The 20,067-nt window shown below is 50.7% G+C and overlaps 1 protein-coding gene across 1 annotated transcript in view; it reads right to left on the bottom strand.

The window, feature by feature from the left end:
* CLPB (ClpB family mitochondrial disaggregase) overlaps nucleotides 1-20,067 on the bottom strand; it is a gene marked incomplete at its 5' end in the record, with an annotated part of 91,671 nt that overhangs the window by 45,772 nt on the left and 25,832 nt on the right. Inside the window, 2 exons of the mRNA XM_082014507.1 lie at nucleotides 8,567-8,695; nucleotides 13,899-14,002. Coding sequence (XP_081870633.1) covers nucleotides 8,567-8,695; nucleotides 13,899-14,002 — 233 coding nt within the window. The remainder of the gene's footprint in view (nucleotides 1-8,566; nucleotides 8,696-13,898; nucleotides 14,003-20,067) is intronic.

Here is a 20,067-nt window from a genome sequence, read left to right as displayed (position 1 = left end):
ACAAACGCTACAGTCACGGGCAGACCGAGTTCAGAAGCCTGGGTTATTGCAGCTTCAGCTCAAATGTTTTCACAAATGTCTGTTCGTTCCTTCCTCTCTCCCCCCCGCCTCCAGTTAGAGATGTGTGTTCACTGAGCCGACTCGACCGCTGACGTTTTACAAGAGAGACTCGAGCACGAGACCTAGGTGTGACTGAGCCTCTCAAGGCATCAGGGCCAGTGAGGCTGCTCCGCCAAGACATGGCTGGAGCCGAGACCCGAGCTCCACTCCCAGCTTTCCCAGCTACGTGCTGCGTGCCCTCCATTGTTCAGCCTCTCTGCCCCTCCCAGGCCATCAATCCCAGTCCAAGAAACCAGGACACGGTTTAGTGGGCATGGTGGTGTTGGGTTAACGGTTGGACTTGATGATCTTAAAGATCTTTTTGAACCTCAATGATTCTGTGATTCTGTGAAGAGATTGTCAGCGCTGGTATGAGAACAGGCACTGGCGCTGGAGTCACACTGGGGGTCCCACGCAGGAGGAAGCGCGATTCGGAGCAGGCACTTCCCATGCGGGAACAGCTGGGTCAGGCTGCACGCTGGCTCTGGGAGGAGCTGGAAGCAAAGGGGGTCTCTGAAGATGGGAAGTAGAAAGCAAGGTGGGTCAATGATTAGGAGAGGGCTGGGGAGAATGAGACACATAATGAGGCTGCTCAGGTTTGGCAGGAGGATTCGCATCTGTCCCTGTCACGGGGATAGAGAGGGGAGGTCCTGACAACGGCAGGGGATCAGTCTCTGAAGGAGGGAGCTGCTCTGCTTATTAAGCAAAGATATGAAACGTAAGACCTACGTGCATCAGCAAAGTAGTGCATGTTCACACAACAGCAGTCGACAGTTCAGCCAACCCCTCGCTACATGGACACACGCACAAAACACACCTTGGAAAAGCACTTGGAAAAGCAATTCAATAGCCAAAAAAAATGACAGCTGAGATTAACAGGAAGAAAGCAAACGTCACACTGTCTCAAGAACGAAGATCCTGAGAACCGCAGACTGGTCAGGCTTGCCTTGATTCCTGGGAAGGTGATGGAGCAACTCACCCTGGAACCCCCTTCTGAGCACATGAAGGACAAGAATGTGATTGGGAGTTGTCAGTCTGGCTTTATGAAAAGCAGTGATGTTTATCGTGACTTTAAGTAAGGCTCTCACCACCATCTCCCATATCATCCCCATAGGAGGTAAGTGCAGGTGAGGTAAGTGAAGCGGGATGGAAAACTGGCTCAAGAGCCAAGCTGAAAGGGTCATGACGAGCAACAGGAAGCCCAGCGGAGGCCTGCGGGGTACCCCAGGGGGCTGATACTGAAGCTGTCTAACAGCTTCATTAACGACCCTGCTGAGGGGGCAGAGCGCACCCTCACCCAGTTTGTAAGAGATACAAAACTGGGGAGAGTGGCTGATGCGCCAGAGGGTTGTGCTGCCATCCAGAGGGACTTGGGTGGGCTGGAGAAATGGGCCAGCAGGAACCTCCTGAAGTCCAACAAATGCCAAGTCCTGCCCCTGGGGAGGAACCAGCCCAGGCACCAGCACAGGCTGGGGCCACCCAGCTGGAAAGCAGCTCGGCAGAGAAGGTCCCAGTGGGCACCAAGCTGACCACGAGCCAAAAATGTGCCCTTGTGGCAAAGAAGGCCAACAGCGTCCTGGGCTGCACTAGGAGGAGAGGAGGAGTGTTGCCAGCTGGTGCAGCGAGGTGATCCTTACCCTCTGCTCAGCACTGGTGAGACAAATTTGGTGTCCAGATCGGCACTCCTCAGCTCAAGACCATGGACTTACCAGAGTGAGTCCAGCAGCAGTCCAAGAAGACGATGAAGGGACTGGTGCCTCTCATACAAGGAGAGACCGAGAGAGCTGAGACTGTTCAGCCTGGGGAAGAGAAGGCTCAGGGGGATGTTATCAATGTGTATAAATACCTGACGGAGCCAGGCTCTTTCTAGCAGTGCCCCATGACAGGACAGGAGGCAACGAGCACAAACTGAAACACAGGGAATTCTGTTTAAAACATAAGAAAAAACTTTACTGTAACAGATACTGAGCACTGGAAGAGGCTGCCGGACAGGTTGTAAGGTCTCCAACTTTGGAGATATTCAAACCCAACCAAGCATAGTCCTGCAACCCACTCCAGGTGACCCTGCTTTGATCAAGGGCACCCTCAGCAAGTTTGCAGATGACACCAAGCTGAGTGGTGTGGTTGACATGCCTGAGGGACGGGATGCCATCCAGAGGGACCTGGACAAGGTCGAGGAATGGGCCCGCGTGAACCTCAGGAGGTTCAGCAAGGCCAAGGGCAGGGTCCTGCACCCGGGTCGGGGCAACCCCCGGTATCAGTACTGGCTGGGGGGTGAAGGAATGGAGAGCAGCCCCATGGAGAAGGACTTGGGGGTCTTGGTGGGTGAAAAGTTGGACAGGAGCCGGCAACGTGCACTTGCAGCCCAGAAGGGCAACCATGTCCTGGGCTGCCCCCAAAGCCACGTGGCCAGCGGGGCGAGGGAGGGGATTCTGCCCCTCTGCCCCGCTCTGGGGAGACCCCCCTGCAGTGCTGTGTCCAGCTCTGGAGCCCTCAGCACAGGAGAGACATGGACCTGCTGGAGTGGGGCCGGAGGAGGCCCCAGCAACGCTCCGAGGGCTGGAACAGCTCTGCTGGGAGGACAGGCTGGGAGAGCTGGGGGGGCTCAGCCTGGAGCAGAGAAGGCTCCGGGGAGACCTTCCTGCAGCTGCCAGGGCTGAGAGGGGCTGATAGGAAAGATGGGGACAGACTTTTTAGCAGGGCCTGTAGTGATAGGACAAGGGGTAACGGTTTTAAACCAGAAGAGGGGAGATTCAGACTAGTTCTATGGCAGAAACATTTCACACTGAGGGTCCTGAAACCCTGTCCCAGGTTGCCCAGAGAGGTGGTCGATGCCCCATCCCTGGAAACATCCCAGGTCAGGCTGGACGGGGCTCTGAGCAACCTGTTCGAGTTGGGGATGTCCCTGCTCATGGCAGGGGGTTGCACTAGATGGCCTTGAAAGGTTCATTCCCACCCAAACCATGATGTGATTCTGTGATTCTATGAATGCCCCAAGCGCCCTGATGGGGAAACACAACTCCCTCAGCTCCCTCTTTGTCCCTCATGACTATTACAGAGTATCTTTGGACCTAGATGCTTTAGTCAGGGGCAAACACACCATTCTTCAGCGGCTGTACTGTATGAGACAGCAGCTGGATACAGGCAGAGGAACGCATGCCAGCAATGAAACTCTGCTGAGCAACAGGCGAGGCATCAGCAAACCACTTGCAATACCTCCTGCAGACAACTGAGCACTGGGAAGAGCACAGGGAAGAGACAACAGCTCTGCAGCATCCAGGTGAGCTCCTTCCAAGTGCACGTGCTGGTTTCAGTCTAAAGGGCCTCTACAGCGGAGGTAAGCAGATTGTGCTTAGTTTAATAAAAGAGGGGCCACTCGAGAGATGCACTCTGCACAAACAACTTCTAGTGAGCCTCTCCAGCCTCTTCAGGTTTCTACGCTTCTTCAAGCCTCCTCCTCCTCAGTTCCCCTGGTCAGGGTCTGCTCTTCTTCACAGCCCCACTTTTGAGCCCCACGCCAGGTTTGAGATCGTTAGAATACTTCCAACCTGAACTCTTCTCCCAACATTAGCCCAATAAAGTAATATCAGGTACTTGCTGCTCAAATCTAAAGCTTGCAGGTATTCTTTGGACCTAAAACCTTGCTGTGTATTTGTCAGATAGGAGTAAAACAAAAAAAACCCAACAAAAAAACCAAGAACACAAGCATGTCCCGACAAATTAAACAAAACAAGTCACAGCTCATTCCACTGCAAAACAGCCCATACCCCTTTGACACCCCATCTGCAACAGTGCTGACAGCGTGAGAATGGACAGGCCTCTACACGTGGAAATATAAGCGCTGCAGGTTGTGTCTTTGCTGCCTTTGTCATCATCTGGGATCCACCTGCTGCAGGGCTTGAGAGCGCTGCATCCACGTGGCTAGAAGGGCCGGGCTTTGAATGCAAGCCCGGCCTGAGCTCGAGCCCGCTCCTGAGTCTCCTGCAGAGACTTGCTGGAGGGCAAGAGGGCTAGTAGCACCGTGAGCCACCACGGAGGCTTGGGTGGGCCATCAGCAACCGTCCGGAGCTAGGAGGAGGACAGAGGGCAGGAGCTGAGCTCCAGTCCTGGTTCCCCACGGATCAGTGCCTGCCTGGGCTCCTCCGGCCACCTACATTTCAGCGGCAGGTTCTGGAGCAGCATCACACTCAGACGGGTGCCAGAAGGCCTCTGAGCCCTATGGCAAGGCTGCCCGACTGCCTGCAGAAACCTTTTCATTCCCCTAGGTTCCCCTTTAGCCTGCCAAACCTTTTAATAGCGGTTGTTTCACATAGCAGGTTCAAATAGTGACATGATAAAAGCTGCCTCTCAAATGAAGAGACTTCCATCGTCAACGGGCTGGACACCCTGCCTGCCTTCCTCCAAGCCAAACACAAAGCCCTCCGAATCGATCGTGCCTGCAGTAGCAACTGGTGCACTCTGTGGATGTGAGCTCCCACCCACCCCTTCCCATAAACACCGATGTTTATGGTGTCAGCTCAGGTCAGGAGACTGTGAAATGTCACCAACAACTGCCCAAAAGGACAACAGAGCAGCGACTTCGTCTCGCGGTCTGCTGGGCACACACATGCCGGCCACAGGGCGATAAGGTCCTGGAGGGGTCAAGCGAGTCACTGAATGGGCCACAAAAGGCCAGGGATGTGAGGTGAGGGGCAAGCGCACGGGGGCTTCCCTTAAAAAAAACAAACAGTGCCGCACAACGGGGTGGTTGTTTTAGCAGAGAGGGGCCTGGGCGGTTAATGGCTTTGGCCCCGAGGGCAGGGCACGGAGCGAAGGAAATGTTGGGGAGAGTAAATGGGCAGTTAGTAAAAAGGCAGGTGTAGGAAGTGCGAGGGAGGGAGCGAGGGGAGCCTGTTCCACGTCAGCAAACAGGAGACATCCTACGCGCGGATGTCAATGGCAGACCGCATGGGGAAATTATCCTCACAAAGGGCCCGGGGCAGGCGCACTTTGAAAGGTGTTCGATCCCCACTTCTGAGACCTTCAGCCGTGTATTCATCGCAGATTATACTAACAAGGATGCCGGGACCAACGCTTTGTTATCGCGCAGAACCGGGAGGAGGGGAACACCCCCAGTCAATGCGATGAAAACCTCACATCAGGCGCCAGTCGTGAAATCGAACTCCAGCGTGCAAAACTCGCTGAAAGGAACGGGAAGGGGCTGGCGTAGCGCTACCAGCTCAGAAGAGTCACCTGACAAAGAGGGGAGACGTGTTTCATTTAGCAAGCAAATCGTCATAAATTTTCATCCTAACTACGACTGCAAAGGGTAAGTGGATGTTGCGGGTGGGCTGGCGAGTGCAGATTAATCTGAAGAACACGGCAAACACAGCCTCAGGGTCCTGCAAGGGCTCCAGCGTGATCTTCCACATCACGCGCCAAGTGGAGACTCCCGTTCGTGGACTGCTGTTCCCAGGGTCTAAGCACTGGGACACGCTCCCGTCTTTGCAAGACGACGGCTTTCACTTGGAAATGCATTCTTAGTGTAGACTCTCTTGAATCTGTATCCAGAAGGATTTCCGTGGGGCTGGATTAAGAACAGAAGGGTGATGAGCCATCATCGCGTTTTAGTGCTACGGCTGACTAAATTCAGAATTTTCATTTTGATTTGGTACTCAATCGCTTCAGTTGTGCTCAGACAAACACACTCCTACAGATTGTCAGATGCTTTTTTCCTGACATCCAAGGGAGCTCTTCTGAACCGAGACACTTTGCCACGAACAAAGAACCCTCTATGAGCACCCAGCAGCAGAAGCGGTCATTCGCAGAAAGGCAGCGGCTCCGGTGAAGGTACAGAAACAGCTTTTGAACAAAAAGAACAGTCTCCTCTCTTAAGAGAGGCCTGTACTGTAACAGCACTCAGACAGCTGAGCGGGAGACAGATGTAGAAATGAGCTGGACTTGCAATTATTTATTCAGCGTGGTGAAATTCCTTAGTGCCAACTTAATTTATTTGCACCCATATTTTACCTGTACTTAGGATAACCAAGCAGCTGCCTCGGTGCTTTCAATCAGCCACTACCACACACGTCTGGCAAGGAGACTTTCAAAGGCAGAAACAAGAAGCAGGCATCTCTGTAAAAAATGTTATTCCAGCTTTTCCCCAGCGGGTACGGGGAGCGGCTGCCAGCCCAAACTCAACAGACAGAAGAAGAGCTCTCAGCCTCTTGCTGTTAGCTCTGCCATCGCCTCCTCTCATGACCACTGTGGCCAACACATGCACGTCCCCGCCGTGGCTGTGGCCTGGGCCCGTGCACCACCTCCACGGCGGACTGCCCCTCTGCCCTCGCGGCTGGTCCACATCCGTATTTTAAGCGCTTTTAGAGATAAAACACTGCTGTTGAGATTCACACCATCCCACACGTGAAACACTCCCCAGCTCAAGAGCCGCAGACTCGCTCTGCTCAGACCTGGTCACAACACTGCTGTGATGAGGACTTTTCCACGCCAGCACTTCGACCACGTTGCCACTCTCCGTAGCACCGCTCACCATCAGAGCCCTTCCTGGCCTGCGCATTCGCAGCCCATCGCTCAAGAGGGTGAAGCCCACTCTGCCTTTCCCACAGGCATCCCGGCCCACGGCTTCCCTTCTCTGCAAGCACCCCTGAGGAACCTAGGCTAAATCTATTAGCAATAGGTTTTCTTTCAGTGTCTCCTTTTCTGGGGGGTTAATTTATTACCAGGAGACAGGGTTCTGGTGTCTGGCAGGCTCCCAGAGAAATCCTGACCCAGAGTTAACTGTGGAATTCAGTGGTATTGAATCTCAACCTTTCACTCCCATTTTTCTGTTTGTGAAAGACAACAAGCATATGGTATAGATGAGTATCAAGGTTCAATGTTCCTACAATTCTTTTTCTTCAGCCCTTGTGGGGATGTTTAGCCTTCACAGATGTTACCTGCCACTATTTTTTTAGTTGTCTTTCTTACCGAATGAGCCTTATGTCAGCCTGTCGTACAATTATCTGCCTGCCTGCTTCCCTAGAATTAACTCCTGAACTGCTGAGACACCCACACCATGAAGATTATGACATTCCTGAAATTTTTGCAAAAATCAGCATCTGGCTAGAGAGACGCTAGAGAGTCTCTCTGCTGCAGCGACAGGCTGACAGCATTCAGCTGTTAGACGCTGCATTTGGCAGAAGGCTGCTGGCAAGCAGAGACTCGAGAAGAGGCACAGCATTGCTGCTTCCTGCTCTTTGCAAGGCGCCCTAGGTGACCCTGCAGGGAGGAGAGCGTTGGAACCGTTGTAGAAGGAGGAATGGCAGGGACAAGTGGCACAGATCTGGAGGAAAGCAGAACTCCACTGACTAGCTCTGCCGTCTGCAGAACAACTTGCATCGCGGGCAGACGCAGCTAATTTAGCAGCACCACGCGCATCTGGAGACACGTTCAGCAGACTCCGGTTCTGGGTAACAGCATAACACAGACGCAAATGTCATCCCGGTAAAGATCAGCAGGGGGGTGAATACAAAAAACTGTTGTCATGGTAGCACATCTCTATTCTGTGAGCTAAATGCATCTCCTTCTTTTCCTCTGCTAGTGCTGATGAGCTTTTTCCTCACGAAGACAGTCAAGCATCGCCACGGGTTGCCCAGAGAGGTCGGGCAGTGTCCACTCTTGGCGGTTTTCAGGATTCAGCTGGCCAAAGCCCCGAGTCACCTGGTGTGGCCTCACAACTGACCCTGCTTTGAAGCTCCTGAAGTCTCTTCCAACCCGAACTACGCTATAAACCTACGAATTTTCATCTCTTTAGTATCATAACATCATTTAGGTTGGAAAAGATCCTTAAGAGCATCAAGTCCAACTGTAAGTATAGCTATGGGTCTGTAGTCCAGAGCCATGAGCATGTAAGAGATGACAGCAAAGCAGGATCCGTGAGAAGAAGGGCTCTGTGATCTAACCGGGAGGACCAATAACTGTACAAGGTAATTTCTACTAATTTCTACCACAAGGGCTGCATTGCCAAGGTACCAACAGTACCTGAGCCTCAACCATTTAACGTGGGTACTGGTACCTATTCAGTGCTTGTCTACAGAGCAGATCTGTTCCCAGTAAAGCGGAGGCTCTTCCATTCCACGCCACACAGGTACATAAGGGATATGACAGATGAGTAGAGTGCAAATTGCAGAAGGGAAATGTTCAAAATACTGAACAGAGAGACCAGGGGATGCATCTCCACTGAACTGCAAGAAGAAAGGGAAGGCTCAATGATTAAGGTAAGAACAGCCACCAGATGTACATCAGAAAAATCACTGGAGATGAATGGGAACACAGAAACTAAAGAGATGAAAGCAAACAAACAGTAAATTACACCTAAACGTGACAATGAAGGAGTACGGTCCTTCTCTGAGCCTGACAATTCTATGGGTCAGGATCACTCGGAAAAAGTGCTCCCGGTCCAAGAGCCGGTTGGGGCTGCGAAACTCACCTCCATCCAGCAGCAATTTGACCGTCAGGTAGTCATCAGCCAGGACTGCGTAGTGTAGCGCTGTGCAGCCCTTGAAATTAGCTCGGATGTTCAAGCGGTTGTTGAAGTCGTCCTCCCGGGTTACAAGGACTGCGGGGAAGAAGAGTGAAAGCTCAGCTCACGGAGACAAAGTAAGGAACTGCTTGTCTGAACGTGCACCAGCAGCATGGAGCACCACCACGGGTCTGGAAGCTTGTTAAGGGCCTAATGGCCTTTTCCAGGAGACAATCAGGACCCCAGTGGCGGTTTCTGGTGGCTATTATCCCCACTCCACTGAGCAGCAGCGGCAACGAAGACAACATGGTTTCCACAAATCCCAGTGGCTGCCTTCACAGCACCTAGGCAGGGGAGGAGGTGGTTGGAGAAAGCCCAAGAGAAGACCTCTCAGCCTTATTCCAACCACAGACCCTTTGCACCTTCAAAGGGAACTCAGGATTCAACACGAGCAAGCGAAACAGAGACTTCTGCCTTTTTTTTTTTCCCTTTTACTGTCCAGAAGGGCCAGAGAACCAGAACCACTCAACGCTTCCTCCACACCACCTTCCTCCCCCAGCCAAAACACAATCCCAGCAGACTGCACCTACTTAAGGCTGGAAGCACAAAGCACCAAAACCTACAAGGCATATCCAAGAGAAAAGAGCCGGAGTGGCTGAGGGACCAGTGCTACAGGTCATGGGGACAGCAGTCAGCTGGGAATGCCTGTGTATCTCCTCAGCGTCACGCTAAGCTGCCCTTGTCACATCGCTCCGGTTGCTCCTGCGCTCATCTCCACCAGGAGCTGCCTCCTCTACTCCACACTTCCCAGAAACGTCAAGAAGTAGCTATTTAAAGGCAGGAACTCTTCTAAAAATACTTCCTTTGTTAACTGGAAAGTAATATGGGTTAAAGTGCTGCAGAGCATGATACTCAGCCCAGTTCTGCTCCTGTCCATATCTATCCCCTTGTCATCTTTGGTTTCGTGTTGAAACCAGCTGTTCTTTGGGACTTTGAGTTTTTACCCTGTGTTTGCTCAGCCACAGTGTGCCCCGTGAGGTGTATTCCTCGACACCACTGGGATGGGAATAATTCATAGTAAGACATTTTAGAGCTCACTGGAAAGCCTGGAATCCCCCGAGCAAATGCAATTAGACCGAGCCCTGGCAGGTTTTGTGAAATCAGACCTAGAAATTGTGATGTCTCTTTGAACAGAAACTGATGCTTTCTAAAGCTGATTAATTCTAATTTTTTCTTCCCTTGAGCTCTGTTCTACTGAATGCCAACACACGTGGGTAGCCTGCGAAAGGGAAAGCCCCACGACTTGTGCTTGCAGGACAGAGCAAAGCTGGGCCAAGACATTCCCAGGAGGACGGGAGAAGGACTGTGTGCTGAGATAGACACACTGAAACGCTAGATCTTCCCGATCAGGTGCAAAATCGGAGCTTGGACCGCAAAGCTGAAGATCAGGGAACGCATTCAATCAAACTGAAGTACAGAGGCGAAGGCTCTCCGCAGGGGAGCCAGCACCACACCAGCTCCAAGCCCGGCTCTGCTAGACCTGTCCCTTTCCACAACACGCGGGCAGGAGCTGGCGAAGAGGCAGTTTCGTACCCAAACCCAGCTAACGGGCGGGCAATGCACCGTGGCTAACAGACGTGGCCGAGCTCTTACCGCACCGGCACGTAAGCTTAGACTCAGACACGCAGTGGGAGAGGTGAAAAAGCCTCCACTGCTGCTACTCTGCTGCTAACCAAAGACCTGTTCTTCGATGCTGTTTCTACGAGCACCTGGGAGGGAATATTCTCCCAAGCCAGGAAAAACTCTCTCCCGATACCTCTCCCGATACAAGGCAGTGGCAACTTCAGCCAGCAGAAGGGAAGCTGTGACCGGAGAGAACGCTGGAGAGTACCCACCACCACCTGGCTTTCAAGCAAACTCCTAATTCTGGGAGTCTCCAGCAAACCACCCCGGGTGTCTGGGCCGGGCTCCAGCACCCAGGCCCCCAGCACCCTGCATGGGTCCGCAGGAAGGGTCTGCAGCACCGACACTCTTCTGCAGCTGATCTAAGGGTCAGGCTTCAGGAAAACTCCTGGGTTTTAATCCCTTCGCTCTAGTCATCAGCAAAAGCGAAGAGTGGAAAGAAGGTTGGCTCTTTTTAGGTATTGAAGGAAATAACAGTACCAGGCTGCTGATTAGCCAGGAAGGGAGACTTACGGGAGCCGAGATAGCATCTTCACAACGTCAGTCCTGAGAGCACACCAGAGAGAAGCCTGATCTAAGGCCTGGCCAGACGGACAGGCCACCAAAGAGGTCAAGTGTTGCATAGTCAGGAATCCGATATGAACACTGCTCTCCTGTCTGAAGGGAGGACAGAGATCCCTCTCTCATTTCAGCATTCACCACCTTCCCTGGCTCTTTTAATCAACAAGGAGAGGCTATCACTCCGGGCTGCAGGTTTTGTCAGCTACTGCACTTTCTGTCTGGTTTTTGAGGAAAGAGAGGCTGTCACACCCACTCCAGAGCTGACGGCGACTAACGCACCTCTCACTCCGCTGGGGGGGACGGGCAGCAGGGCCAGGCCCGGCCACGACCCTTCTCCCCAGCTCTGGGAGGTGCGGAAGGTGCACAAGCACACAGCCCCACCGGGCAGCCCAAGTGACGCTGGGGCTGGCACGTGCCACCTCCTGTCGAATGATCGCCACCCAACTGGGGGGCCAAATTCTGCTCCGGGAGGTGCGTCCAGCTCCTTGGTGAATGGCTACATAACCAAAACTCAGGAAGCCCACGTTCGGGGACCTTGCCCTCGAGAACTTGAAAGGGCTCGGAGCACCTAGTACCTTGTCGCAGCAAAGCAAGCGGAGCCGGACGGTGGATCCCCTGCAGCGCAGTCCCCACGTTCCCTCCTAAGAGCTACCGACAGAATTTCAGAAGCTTTGAAAAGTTCAGAAGCGAAAAACACTGTGATGAATACCTGATGCCGTCCTAGCCCAGCATCTCTGCTAATGAACCGCAGTACCTCCAGGAAGATCAATTAATGCCCTGGCTCCTTTCCTTTCCTGGGTCTTTTCTCCAAGCATACAGGGTGAGTATGTATATTTATTTATTTGTCGTCATTTCCTACCCAGGGAGGAGCAGGATAATGAACTGCGTGCGTCAGGGAAGATGAATCTGAGATACTAGGGAGCAGTGCAGTAAAGAGATTAAAGTGTTATTATTGTTGGGTTTTTTCCCCCATGGTCCGTTGTGACAGCTCGGCCGTCATCTGTAAAAAATGTCTCAGAGAGAGATAATCATCGGAAACTCAATAAAGCGTCAGGGGAAGCCTCGTCTACCATCAATCACTGGGTGCCTGGAAATTTTCAGCCCTCTGTCTCCCTTCCTGCCATCCATATAAATGTCTGTAATATATTTTGTGCAGTGTTTGTGGAGCATACCCTCTCGATTTGGATGTTTTTATGAAAAAATATTTATACACGAAATATGTAAATGGGTAAAAAAAAGTAAAAAACAAAGGCAGTTTCTCTCTCTCCCCCTCTTTTTAAAAATGCAACTGAATTTATTCTTTTTAATAAAACATGTCAACCAAAGAATTAATGCAACTTCTTACTGAGTGGCCTTATCTTTTCTTCACTCCAAAAATATATAACATTATAGAGGGATGAATGCAGACAAAAACAATTAACTTTACTGGTTGATATACTTTGTCTTAAATAAAGTCTATGTACATGCATTATGTATTGGCATTCCATTGTTCATTTTTTAATGTTGTTTCATACATTTTGCATTCACTGCTACAGCGATCTGATATATGCGTGTTCTCACTTCCATCAAGGAGCAGGTCTATTGCACGGGTGGGTTACAGTGAGGGGTGAGAGCGGAGAGCTTTTAAAAATAAAATAACGCCCTGTCAAAACTGTCCCCTCACTGATTCACCTTCTTAATCCAACCTGTGTTTTATCAAAGGTTCAAATATCACACCTTCGTTAGACTTTATACAGCTTTCAGCTCTTAGCGGTGAGGCGAAAAGCACAGACAGACCAATGGATAATGTCACCGTGTGAGTTTGGCTCTGCAAACGGTGCAGCGCAGAGCCTCTGTTTGTGGCTTCCTCCGGTCTCCTCCTTACAGCAGCTAGGAAAAGGTTTAACGTCAAAGGAGCAGGTCAGAGCACCCAGACGCAGCCGCTGTGGATGCGGCAGCCCCCGGCAGCGCCAGTCCCAGCAGCTGGCTGAGCTCTGGCAGGGTGCTGGGGACGGCTGGGACGCGTACCGTGGTCTGCCAGCTCAGAGCCGAGGCCGGCAGGTCAGCGCAGCGCTCAGATGAGGAAGAGGCTTCTGGAATGGGGAAGGCAACAGCCGGGGACATTTCAGCAGGGCCACGTCCTGCCAGCGCTCCTGCCAGCCTGGGAGCTGTGAGCCTGGGGACCAGAAGCACCCTTGAAATGTGCAGCTGGCCTCTTTGAAGCAATGCTGGGCGCTGAGAACCCAGACATTCCATCGATCATCACAAACCCAAGAAAATTTAACTACCATTTTTCATCACAACAAGTGGAAACAGTCTGGGAAATTTATATTGGTCTGAATAAACGGAGAAGGTCTCTGAGCAACCTGCTCTAGTTGAAGATATCCCTGCTCGTGGCAGAGGGTTGGACTAGATGGCCTTGAAAGGTCCCTTCCAACCCAAACCGTTCCGTGATTTCACGATTCTAAGTCTGCATTAACAACCCAGCAATAGGGATAATGTTAGGGTGAGACTGGAACTTGAGACATCTGCCAAGAAAAATCACAACAAGATGGAATGACGCTGCAGAAAACTTCCTTGTTTTCCTGTGAAGACTTCAAGGGCTGAATGCTAGCATTAACACCTGGCCAAAAACCAGCCGCAGCATTTGCAAGCAGTTACATCATTCAGCTTTATTTCAATTGGACAAGTCTTTCTTCATTTTATATCTACTTATAAGAGCTAGAGTCAGGCTACAGGTGGAATACACTGCCTTGAACCCTTCTCCTTCCCCACCAAGTGGCTACACATGGGTCAGTGGGATGACATTCCCAATCTACAACTTTGTGTTATGTTTCTGGCTATATAAACCCAGGTTACCTCTAGGACATTGAAGGATTGCTTCTCATAAACATCTACATAATGTTTTCTCTCATCTTCAAGCGTACACTCACCCACGTACCATCAGTTACTCTGTCTTTAAATGGAAGCTGAAGCTAGCTCTAAAAAAAACCCTGAAATTTCCATTTCAAAGCCAGGAAACAAAATTTTGGGACCTGAAAAGCAAATGCAGGTAGTTGCACACAATCAATATTACCTTCTAAAGAATGGAGGCCTTTTTGCTTGGCAGTCTCATACACGCTGCTGAAATCATCTCCAAGGTTTGGATCTGCATTAGCTGCGAGCAGGATCTTCACCACACTGTTACAAATTAGAAAAAATAAGGCAGAGCTAGAACATGAGTAATTAAAGTCCTTCAGAGACTGAGAAGGGAGACAGTGCCCACAAAGCCCTCCTCAAACACTCCCAGCTAGTGAAGGAAAGTGAAATCAACAGCCGTAATCGAACATTTCAACAAATACAGCCACACCAGCATATTCTGAAACCAGTTAGATGTGGGAGGTACCCGAGGCAAGGGTGACCCTGTAGGGGACACAGCCCTCCCAAGAAGACCTGCACAGAACACGGTCTTGGCATGGGTCACATTCCCAGCCCACCATGGGAATCTGTTTCGTCCCCATAACTTTGTAGGTCTGGATCAGTGCTGGAAACTGTCCCCAGCTGCAGTAAATGCACAGCCAGAGCCGGATCTCAGCTCCAAGGCCATCCCTGCCCCTGCAAAAAGGAAGATTCTTGCAACGCTCTTCAGGTTAAGGGAAGCAAAACGAAGTTGTGCTGTTACTTCTGCTTTGGGGATGCGACCTCTAGACCGCCTAAGCCCCCTTTAATAAAGGCACCGTCCTACCGCGACAATAAGTGCATAGCATTTCAGTATGAAGCACGGCAAAAGGCAGGGGCTGGGAGGGCCCTATTGACTCCCGAGGTTTCTGCCCTACAACTTACAGCGTTCACTCGAGCGGTCCCTCTACATCGATGCAGCTAGTGGAAGCCACCCTGGAAAAGGCATCTCTTGCCCCCACATCGGCTCAGAGAGACAGCTGGTCGTTCTTTGCCTCTTTCTGCCCTCACAAGATGAAGCACTGACCTCAGCATTTCAAAAATACATTTCAACTGCATTAATTACATGGGGTTCTGGAAGAAAAGCATTAGACTGCTGCATGAAGTTCAGGCAAATCCCTGTCTCTGAGAACCAGACAATTTGTATGAGACCACCACCGAAGACAACCAGATCATCTGCAACCAGCCCAGCAGCTGCCAGGACCTCTGAAAGATTTAATCTCTGAATTTGTAGCGTATTTCCCCATTATTTTATATTGTAGCTGCAGGGCCCACCAGCAAGGCAGGTTCTCCTAGGACATGGCAACACAGCAGGACATCCCATACTACAGCTCTACTATGTGCTGGGATTGAGGCTTTCAGTCTCCAGACCTGTAAAGTTATCAACACTCTGCAGGAGGACAGATAAACATGAGACGTACAGGCTGGGCAGCTTTGGTGTGGAAGTCCTCCATCTCTGCTTCCAAACCCAACAATCATCAGGCAAGAATTAGATTTCTCACCACCTCTGAAAGCAGCTTGAAGCCAGTTAATTCTTAATTTTTTTCCAGGGTTCAAGCTTTCCATGACAACTAGACAGTAACTCGTTAGTTAGCATTCATCACTGGTGACATGGCTCACGGGCTGACAGCGATGTGCACCGCAGACTGACTGACATGCATCTGCAGGCTGTGTCTTGTCAAGTCGCATTTAGAATTTAACTTAAGCTCCTCTCCCATTTACCCCATAAATGCATTAGCAGAATAAAAGGTGGTTATTTTATTCTTTGAATACGGTACAACAGAGGCCAGCTCTTTACTGGCACTGGTACCCTCTTCATCACGTACAAAGTTACTTCTGGCGAGTAAAGCACCAGGCTGGAAGCCAGGATAACCTCCCGCCATCGCCCGTGTGAGCATACAGAGTTCATTTAAATCTGTATTTTACCAATGCCCTTAGTTCTAAAATATTTAGGCTGAGATGCACTGGATCTTACTGCTCAAAGAGCAGCTACCAACTATGATCTTCCACAATTTCAATGTAGGCAGGAGCACGTTACACTGAAGATTTTCTTGAATGATTTGAGTCGCACACCCATGATCAAATTAGATATCTGATGGTTTAGGACTGGCGCTAAGGAGGGGGGATCACCTCACCTACTTTCAGACATCAGCAATGGGGGACGTGAAGCCCTAAGAAGCCTCCCACCATAGATGTGCTCACCCTCTACCACTCAAATCCCTCAAACTAGCCCGAATTTTCTTTCAGTTGGTTCAGCAGTTTTGGTCTTGGTGCAAGGGTCAGTGTGTGAGATCATCTACTATCATCACCATCATCCCAGCGAGACATAACCTTCCTGTCTTATCCTCAGTCCTCTCAGAAGAGACAATTTGCTGCCAGGGAAAAGACACTGATGCAAATCTCCCCCTCCATGTTCAGAAAAGGTGCGCCTACACTGCCCTGCTACATTGCTCCTAAAGGCCTCATCAAGGAGGACATCTTATGTAGGAGTGCCATCTCTCCAGCCACACAACGAGCCTGTAAGTCCTTTTGGACCACGTTAGGAGAATCAGCAAGGCACGGGGTGCAAACCTGTCCTAAAAGTCCTTGAGCACCTCTAGCAAGGGCTTTTCAGCATGCCTAGCTCCAGATTCACCTCTACTTCACAAGTCCAATGTGTTGCCTCATATAAAGGGGTGCTGCATGACCCTTACCACTGACTTCTCTGGCCACAGCAAAAGAGAAGTCTGGCCGCAAGTAAAGCCACGCGAGCCCAAGTGCGCAGCCAGGCTGTCCAGAACCGCTATAGTCAAAGCCCACCAGCCCAAGGTCATTAGGTAGGTCATTAGGTAGGAAGCCTGTCAATCCTACTTTTGGTGCCTGGCTGGCAGTGCTGGACAGGAGGTGTGCCATCTGTCCAGGTCTATGAAACAGGAGAAGTAAAGGTGCCACAGCCGGGCTTTCTACCCAGGGAAGCTCTAGCACAGGTCACTGACCTGTGCAAAATTCTTCTAGAAGATGCAGTGCTGGATTCCTCTGGAGACATCCTGCATCTCCAGTACTTGGTGCTACTGTGGTCAGCCCAGTGGCCAAGAGAACTGCATGAGACGTCGCGAAGAGGCAGTCCCTATGGAAAGCAGGAGGTAGAGGATGGAGGACCGTGGGCCCCTATGGGATCTGTGTTGATGATCTCTGTGCTTCTAGAGATGGACATCTAGCTACTGAACAGAAGCCATCAATTGTGTAATGTGCCTCAATTAAGCCTTTGATTATCCTGCCCCAGCAGCTGACTTGTTGTGATTCTTGCATCAGGGCTTCCAGCATCTACACCAGAAAGCTGGGCCTTTCTGGTCTTTCAAGTCCTTAGAAGTACAAGTTCTTATATGGCCAAACCTCCCTTCTTGGACCCCATCCTCAAGGCTGTCAACACCAAAGAGATCCCTCGACTCCAGTATTAGGTCTACACCATTTCCCCCCAGTAATAAGAAACATCTCCTTAGCTCTTAAGATAGCTGGGAGGCTCCAGTTTAATAAGCATGGATATCATCTCTTACTGGCAAAATCTGTGTTCCAAAAGCCTGGCCCCATTTCGGGCTGTGATCCAGCTCCATAAACAGGAAGGACTCAGTGGTCTAATAACAACGCGTTGCACATTCAGCCCCCCTCTCCAATCATGTTTCAATCTAACCTCCTGCTTTTGGGACGTGTCGTCCCCTCCAGGCACTGCTGCACCAGCCAGACATTCTTGGAATCACGAATATTGATTGTACCTATCCAATTTGCAGGTAATGGGACATTCAAGCAAATTAGCCTTTAGGAAAGGTAAGGGCACCATCAAAATACAGAGTAACTGCGCTCATCAGCGTAAAGCCTGTGAATGTCATTGGAATAAGCAAGGGACTTGCAAGAGCAGATGACAGTCACAAAGCAGGGTCTAGCAATGCAGCCTGTGAGTAAAAATCTCAGGTTTCCAGGGAGAAGAGGTGTAACTGCCTCCCAATTCATAAAGCAGTTGTGCGGGTCAATTAAGGAAGCTCTGGTGAAGGTGCTAGAGAAGGCAGAAGGCATCTTTCTATTCTACACTAGCTCCACTATTAGTTATTAATAAATAGGTGGGGTTTAAATGGAGCATTCTCTGGCCCACAGAGCTCCTGTTTTCTTCCTCTTGCTGCCGGGTGTTGGGGCAGAACAACGCTCCGCACCAGATACCTAGAGGGAGAGGGATGCCGACGGCAGGCTTGAGCTGGTCCAGGAAGGCAGGCTTCCCTCCATAACTCACCTGTGCTCAACAGCCTCAACAAGCCGAGTTTTAATTTGCTGATCAAGTTTTCATTAGATTAGAGGCAGAGCCTATTCATCAGCGTGAATATAAATCTAAATTGACCCTGGTGATGACTCAGAGGGCATTGCTTTACTGAAGTTCACCGGGCAGTTCAATCGATCGGAGAAAGTGCTTTCTGCTTTTAATGGCTGGACCAACAAATTGTTAAATAAATAAATACATACATACAATACAGGGGGTGGGGAAATCAATGACGAGATCGCTGGATGTGACTGGGGCTGTGTCAGGAGAGGCACTGCGCCTGGACCAATGCACCGGCAGCTGGGGTTGGTGAACCTAGAAGTCCAGTGATCCCCATGACTGTGAGTTATCAGCACAATGCAAGAGCCTTGATGGGTTTTGATATGTGGCTGCCCCACGCTTTGGCAGAAGCCACAGGTCCTGCATGGACACAAAGAAGATTGCTTGCGTGGCTATACCTTAACTCTCTGTAAAGCTCATCGGGGCAGAGGCAATGAAAGGCAATTGAAAGGCAATGCCCCAGTTTGTACGATCAAGTCCTCAAAATGTGCTGTCATCACGGCTGAAAACCACGTTCGACTCCTCAGCTCTTTGACAGGCAACGCTATGGGCCATACGTGCTTCCAAAGGCACCCAGATAAGTCTCCAGCTCTGCTGCAGACAGCTCTGAACGAGTTGCCTGAAGTGAGAGCAGTGGAAAAAAAATCAGACGGAACAGATGTATGTACCTAATATAGGTAATAAGACTGCGCCAGTTAATCATGTCATTGCCTATAGACAGAAAATAGCTCCAGATAGGTCACCCTTCACTATAAGTCTTAGAACATACCCACTAGAATATTACTATGCATGATGCACTGTTATTGCCAATATAAAACATCTATACAGCACCTTCAAAGCCCAAAGTCTAGGTACGTGTGGAAGAGGCACATGTCCCAGCAATCTACACCAAGGCAGAGAGCGAGAGACGTCCCGATTCCCGTCCTTAAGCAGGGTTGGAGGAGAGCGGGCTGCAGGAGGAGGAAGAGGGCAAGGGAAGGGACAGGACCACGCTGGGCCAAACACCGCTGGTTCTGGTTCCACGTGAGAGCCTCTGACCCACAGCTCTTTCCATCTGCATAGAAAGAGAAGGAAAAGGAGAGCTGAGGCACAGGAGGAGTTACTTGTCATTGGTCATTCCCAGCAGGAAGGTTTTGAGAAGCAAAGGGAAGGAAAGGCAAAGAGATCCAGACCTGAAGATGGAGGGACAAGGAGAAAGAGTGTGCAAGAAGGCAAAGACGTGAAAAGAAAATGAAGAAGAGGAGATTACATGGGGAACAGCTGAGAGGAATCAGAGGCTAAAGCCCCTGATGAAACAAGAACAGGTATGCCTGGGAGGTGCTTATATCATGAGCTGGATGAACAAGCAGGACTTGTTTAAAAGCACACAGAAGGAATGCTGACCAGCATAGGGCACTGAGGTTGTCCCCTCCTCTCTAAGAGAACGTGAAGCAGTCTGCACAGAAGAACGCCCATGGGTGAGGGGAGACAGGGACAAGCTTCCAAGAGAAAGCACCCATTCAAATAAAGAACCCTTTAGGTGGAGCTGCACTCTGCTCTTGTCCCTCCTCCTGGCTTCCGAGGGTCCAGCTGAGATCCATGCACAGCTCCTCATGGCATTTGGGGTGGGAACGAAGGACTCCTTTATGTGTAAAACAAGACGGGTGTGGGAAAAAAGCAGGAAGGAAGATGGACAGAAGTACGGCAGCTATGTATTAGTAAAGAACAAAAAGGAAGCTGGAAAGAAGAGGATTAACTGGGAAACCTGAGAAAACACACACAAATTGACCTAAAGCAAGCAGCCATGTGCCCATCACCCTCACCCACATCCCCCTCCCCAGAGCCGCACGTGTCTCTGTCCCAGCAAACAGAGACCTCGCTGCGACACCGAGACCCAGCTGCAGCGTGGGAGGACCCTGGGAACTGCCAACCCGTCAGCCTCCCCTCTGTGCCTGGGAAGGTCATGGAGCGGATCCTCCCAGAAGCT

The sequence above is a fragment of the Phaethon aethereus genome (genome assembly GCF_964289735.1).
Source record: "Phaethon aethereus genome assembly, chromosome: 1".
Classification (NCBI taxonomy): Eukaryota; Metazoa; Chordata; class Aves; order Phaethontiformes; family Phaethontidae; genus Phaethon; species Phaethon aethereus.
Note: the sequence above shows the minus strand (reverse complement) of the source record. Positions and strands in the feature narration are given on the sequence as shown.